The sequence below is a fragment of the Macrobrachium rosenbergii genome, chromosome 22 (genome assembly GCF_040412425.1).
Source record: "Macrobrachium rosenbergii isolate ZJJX-2024 chromosome 22, ASM4041242v1, whole genome shotgun sequence".
Classification (NCBI taxonomy): domain Eukaryota; kingdom Metazoa; phylum Arthropoda; class Malacostraca; order Decapoda; family Palaemonidae; genus Macrobrachium; species Macrobrachium rosenbergii.
This window is the reverse complement of record NC_089762.1, coordinates 16,116,147-16,122,906: the sequence shown is the minus strand read 5'-3', so window position 1 is coordinate 16,122,906 and position 6,760 is coordinate 16,116,147. Positions and strand designations below refer to the sequence as shown.

General features: G+C 37.4%; 1 protein-coding gene across 1 annotated transcript; it reads right to left on the bottom strand.

Moving 5' to 3' along the window:
* Positions 1-3,868: 3,868 nt before the first annotated feature.
* Positions 3,869-4,189, bottom strand: LOC136850426 (merozoite surface protein 9-like). The gene has a single exon (XM_067124007.1). The coding sequence runs from the start codon at positions 4,187-4,189 to the stop codon at positions 3,869-3,871; it is 321 nt and encodes a 106-aa protein (XP_066980108.1).
* Between the last annotated feature and the right edge of the window lie 2,571 nt (positions 4,190-6,760).

Genomic DNA, 6,760 nt, shown 5'->3' with positions numbered 1-6,760 from the left:
TATCATGAAATTCCTCCCCAGAAGATTACATTGGGGTCAACAGGAGCGAGAAGGCCTTTTCCAACTTCAAATCATAGATACTGAACAGTTGCCTTTCCAAACTCACTTTTTTGTAAGTTGATTGTTAGTCCTGCTTCCTATAGTTTCTTGAACACTTTCCTTAAAATCTTCAGATGTTCTTCCCATGTATTAGAATAAATCACAATGTCATCAAGGTAAACACCTACTCCTTCTATGGATCCTAGCAGTTGATCCATCACTCATTGGAATGTTGCAGGTGCATTCATCAGACCAAATGGCAAAACAGTGTATTGATACAGTCCACAAGGAGTAATGAAAGCTGACAGCAATTTAGCATTCTCATCTAAGGGAACTTCATAATAACCTGTCAACAAATCTATCTTGGAAACAAATTTGGCTTGCCCAATATTATCAAGTAATTGATCAATAAAAGGCAAGGGATAATTGTCAGCCACACTGATAGAATTCAGTTTCCTATAATCAGTACACATCCTAAATGAGCCATCTGGTTTCTTCACTAACACACAAGGAGAGCTATAATGACTTGAACTGGGTTCTGCTAATCCATGCAGCAACAAATACTCCACTTCTTTCTTCAAAACATCACGATAAAAGGTGAAAAGCAATAAGCTCTCAGTTTAAAGGTTTTCCATCTTCTCCGATCTTTATTGCATGCTTTGTCAGATCGGTACACCTAGGTACATCTGCAAAATTTTCTGGGAAACTTCTAATCACCTCACTTAATTCACCACTGCTCAACACTCAGATGTTATAAATTAACCTCCAGAATTTTCAATATTGAAGAATTGTTCATCTTGCTTTCAGCTCCCAATTCTTAGATGAAGTTGTCTGTGTTATTGACACCGTTTCAGTTTTAGTCTGAGATGTAAGGTTTCAAAAGATTCACATGTATCTCCCTCTGTCGTTTCCTTCTTCCTGGTGTTTCAGTCACATAAGTTCGATCACTTAACTTTTCTGTAATCTTATAAGGACCTTGAAACTTATTGATAAGGGGAAGTCTTTTCACTGATAAGAACACTAGAACTTGCTGCACTACACTAAAACTTCTTAGCTTAGTCTTAGCATCATATCTTCTTTTCATTTTCTCTTGACTTATTTTCAGATTTTCTAAAGAGAATTTTCTAATTTATCTTGACCTTTTCCTCAAATTCTTCACATATTCTGCTTGGATTTCCTCTTGATTTTCTACGCAATTCTCTGCAAGAATCTTCACTGGACCTCTCACGTCTCAACCAAAAATCATTTCATTTGGTGAACATCCCATACTTTCTTGGTAAGCATTTCTAACTTTAAACAACATCAAGGGTAAACCAGCATCCCATTCTCTTCCTGAATCATAACAATACTTAGTTAACATACTTTTCAATGTCTGGTAGAACCTTTCCAAGGCTTCTTGAGTCTCTGGATGATAAGCAGTTGATAACTGTTGTTTCACCCCTAACAAGTTCATCACATCCTGGAACAATTTTGAAGTAAAGTTCGTTCCTCTATCACTTTGCACAATTTCTGGTATTCCAGACTTGGAGAAAAACTCCACCAACTTCTCAGCAATTACCTTTGCACTTACACTTCTTACGGGAGTCGCCTCAGGAAACCTTGTCAGTGGACACATTAATGTTAACAAATATTCATTTCCTTTCTTTGTTTTTGGAAGCGGCCCAACCACACCTATAATCACCTTGTTAAAGGGTTCTCCTCTAACTTCTAAGGGTTGTAGGGGGGTTTCCTGAATGGTTTCATTCGGTTTTCCAGCTATCTGGCATGTGTGACACTCTCTGCAAAACCTGCTAACATCCTTGTGAAGTCCAGGCCAGAAAAAATACTTCATAATCTTCTCAACAGTCTTCTTGACTCCCATATGTCCAGACTTGTGTGCTACTTCTACCACTTGCTTCCTCAATGGATATAGAATCAAAATTTGATGATATTCACCCCATTCAGCATTTCCTGGTATATCTGCAGGTCGATGCTTCCTCATTAGCAATCCTTCCTTTTAATTATAACAGGTAGGAGTTTGTTACATCTCCTCTTGATCAACAACTCTGAAGAGCAAATCAGCCAACGCTGTATCCTTCTTCTGCAGTTCCATTTGCTTCTTTCTAGTCACTTGATCAACTTCAAAGGCTGAACTCTCAATATCTGCTAGCTCTGCTACTGTAGTTTCACTACTACCTTGAGGAACACTTTGACTACTCTTAGTCTCTTCAATAACAACAGGATCCGTGTCTTCTTGGGAAATCTCTTCATTACTAACACTAATGGAAACTTCACTTTCCTGGAACAGCTCTTCTAAGCCCAAAGATCCTTCACTTCATCCTTCTGGTGCAGGTAAATCCTCAGTTTCTTCACTTGTAGATATAGTTCTCTTCATACTCCTGGTAGTTACACAACTTGGAAACAGGTGTGGGTTATTCTTCTCTAAATCTACCGTAGGATTAATCCTCAACGGTTTGTCTGTCACTATAGGACAAGAAACAAATGGTGCACCACCAACTTCATTACCCAGTAAAACATGTACACCTTCAACAGCTAGTGAGTCCTTTACAGTAAAATCAACATTCCCTGTCACCCGTTCACACGACAGGTGCAAGCGGCATATTGGAGTTACCTCTTCTCCTCCTGTACCCTTTAAAATAATGAGATTCTTCTCAAACTGTGGGTGAGCACCACGAACTACCACACTATGGTTACTCTCGGTATCACGTAATACCTTGACTGGTATCTGCACACTCCCTCCTTGAGTTGCCAGCGTACCTTCATAGATATATGGCTTAAAAGCCTCCAAGCTGCTCAGCCACTCACTGCTTGAGGTTACATTTCCACTGGTTGCTAAATACTCAGCTTGTTTAGTCGCAGCCTTCCCAACTGTCTCAGTCTTCCCTACACTGCTCTTTGTAGTAGGTTTCACCTGGTTACCTTTAACCACTTAACCAACTGGCTTGGCTGCTGTTGTGTCTGATAACAATCTTGACTGTAGTGTCCTACTCTTCCACACTTCTAGCAGACAACATTAGTCTTCTGTATCTGTCTTGAGAAACTGGTTGACAAGGATTTAGCATTCAATTGCTGAGGGGTATTACTGGGCTTTGTATTGGCATCGCCATTAGAAGGATTCCCAATAGTGACGTTCATGAAATTTGGATGAGATCTAAAACCTGTGCATTGTTGGTTCTGGTACTTGACATTATAATTCCTTTTGCTATAAATGATATTATAGTCCTCACTCAGTGCAGCAGCTTTGTCAAGTTTCTTAACCTCTCTCTCTCTCTCTCTCTCTCTCTCTCTCTCTCTCTCTCTCTCTCTCTCTCTCTCTCTCTCTCTCTCTCTCTCTCTCTTAAATAGACTCTTATGTGTTCAGGAATTCCTCTAAAGTATTGCTCTACGACTACCAACTCCTCAAGTTCATCCATAGATTTAACTTTAGCAGCCTCCAACTATCATTTGAAACATCTTCCTACTTTATAGGCATAATCCAAGAAAGTCATTTTGTCATCCATTCTCAAAGATCTGAGTCTTTCATTGTAATATCCAGTAAACTTGCAGCACATGAGTAACTTGTACTCTTTACACTAATCAACTGATAAGGTTATATAGACACTTCTTCCTTTACCATTGAGAACACTCTGTACCATGACTGACCATTTATTTTCTGGTCATCCCATACCTGAAGCCACTTTTTCAAAGTGATCAAAAAAGTCATCTGGAGCTTCTTCTGTAAACTTTGGAATTAACTTCTGTACTCTTACTACATTAAATACAGGGTCTGAATTACCTTGAGTAGGGTTAGACGGTGTTACAGGTAACTTGGAGCGAGCTTCTATTAATTTCATCTCCCTTTCATGTCTTGCTTTTTCTCTTTCTTCTGCTTCTCTTTCTCTTTTCGCCCTTTCTTATCTTGCTCTTTCTCTTTCTTCTTCTGCTGCTCTTCCTCTTTTCTCCCTATCTTTTCTTTCTCTTTCTGCATTTTCTCTCTTTCAGCCAGCATCTTCAGCTTAATCAAACTATCTTCTGCTTTTGAAAGTCTTATCTCTGCTTTTGCATCACTTCTCTCTTGCTTTTGCTCTTGCTTATTTATAAATTCTGCCTCAGCTACATTCAACAATTCTTGTGCCTCTCCTAGCTCTTCACTTATTTTACCAGAGTCCATCAATGCTTGGATTGCAATACATCTGATTTGTGCCTTAATCATACCACTAGACACATTACCCCCACATGCCACTGCTAAAGCAGTCCGCTGTGCCTTAGTCAGGTTAGATTCAGATAACTCTTGGATGGAAGGAGCTGCTAAAAACTTCTGCACATTGAACAGAGCCATTTTCTCTAAGGTATTCAACTAAATAATTCCCAATACAATGCAAAAAATAACTTTGTGGTCACTCCCCTATCAAAATATATCCCTAACACCACCACTATCAACCATAAACCAGAGTGATATTTTGTTTTGTTCTTGGGTCTCGGCACCAAATTTAATGTTGTCACGAAGCATACCAAGTACCTGCTTATTAAACAACTAATCACAGAATTCAGGAATGTACCTCACTGCAGCCAAATACCTGAACTTTCATAACTATAAAAATTACAACTGAGTACTCTAAAGGTAACAGTGATCCATTAAAAAGCTTACTAATCACGTCAGAAAATGAAACTACATTTATCAAAACAGGTGTGAGGTATCAACAATTAAACAAGAAATATACTAGAGCAAAAGGGCATCACTCCATCAAACAACTTTTAACTGTTTCCCTAGTCTTAATTCACTTCAGCAAAACATGTTTACCACTTTGCCTTATGCACACAATTAATCCTATTCACTGGTGGTCGACAAATGAAACACTGTTTTTAAAAACATTAAATATAAAAATTTATTTTTAAATTCAAAATTTATAATTAGAATTCACAATCTGAAAAAAAATTACTATTACTTGAAAACAACACAAAATTTAATTAATTCTTGAATTGAATTATAAACAAAACTAAATCACAAAAACTTTATCTAGAAATTAAACTAATCAAGCAAAATTTAAACTATTAAGAATTACACAAGGTTTGAAAAGAAAATCTTAGTAAATGAAAATCAAACCAAGTATGCAATGTTAAATTATCAAGAAATATTTAAAATGCTAAGTAAGTAAATGATAAATCACCGATACATAAAATGGGAAAAATCAAGAGATTGCAAACACAATAACACAAAAATGCACAAAAGATTTACCAATAATATTGTCATCAAGGCAAAATTTCCTTAATATACCTTATTATACCATGGTAATAATAAGTAAAATTCACTTTACCTTACACAAACTTGTGAAAACTTTCACAAAATCACCTGAAATGCAGCTGCTTGAGATTCACAAAACACACTTTTTTATTAGGCGCCGTTACACACTTCTCCCACATTCAGACCTCAAAAGCTAAAATTAATTCTTGTGACCACACAAATATTTTACATTAATAATTACTCTCTTTTGAAGAAAGAGAGAGAGAGAGAGGGAACCAACATGAATGGTCTCTGAAAGCAGAACGAACAAGTTTTTGGATTCCAACTAGAAACGAAACAATCAGACGACGTCAGAACAATACATGATCAGAGCAACATAATCTTACAAAACATGATGTAATCAATTGAGATGTGCATTTACTCTCAAAAAGACATATGTAACTCGAACAAAAAATCATATGGGACGAAGCTCTTAACGAAACCCCATTATGATCAAAACAGACATCAACTGGCCAGTCACAAATGGCACACTTTCAAAACATGACAAAGAACCAAAGTTGGTTTTCAGGACAGTACATGAAACATTGTGAAATCATTCCTCTTTTCTCGTGTGAGACAAAACCTTACACAACTCAATTGTCATTCCTTCGCTTGTTAACTCGTTATCTCTCATGATGATAACCAAACCAAAACACGACATACAAAATCACGAGTATAGAACACTTGTTGCTAGGGGACAAAATGCGTAGTCACATACTACATTGTTATTAAAATGTATTGCTAATTTTAAATTACACTGTTAATTTACCCAAATCATTAACTCTTTTGAGACCTGACACTACACTACATATGATATTTCAATAATTATTATTATTATACAGACCACATTATAACTAGAATAGTAAACATATCAAAATCATGGAATGCTATATGAATTCGAGAGAACAGAGAAAACATATTATTTCGAAGTGGAAATATCCTATTCCCATTTGGGTCAGTAGAAGGGACCACAAACTCATAAATCTCCCTGCCTGTCACAACAAATCGCCAACCATAACTTCAAGAACACACAAGTACTAACGAGGTGCTAAGAGAAATCATATCTGGCCGTGCCTTCGAAATCCATGAGGGTCCTTTTAAGGAAACGCCTGGGAACATATGTTAGCTAAGGCTTGAAAAAACACCCCTCACCCCCTTTGCCTTCGAAGGAGAGCCCAAGGAAATAAGCCACTCCCACAGGTCAGGCCTAGTTGTTTTGGCCAATCAAATGCCATCAATGCCAGAGACCTAAGGATGTCCTACGAGGGGCAAAATACCCAATGAACAATGGGAATTCCTTAAAACACACCTCCAAAAGTTGGAATGAAACAAATGGAGGAGGTGCCTCAGGAAAAGCAGTACCTGCCAAGAATATGACGTCATGGTTGACACAAGGAAAAATAGAAGATATAAGGACAGACAGACAGGAAAAGAAGAGAGTTGAACGGGAGTCTAAGAGAG

Coding starts and splice junctions, on each gene's coding strand:
- LOC136850426 (XM_067124007.1), bottom strand. CDS start 4,189: ATGGACTCTGGTAAAATAAGTGAAGAGCTAGGAGAGGCACAAGAATTG.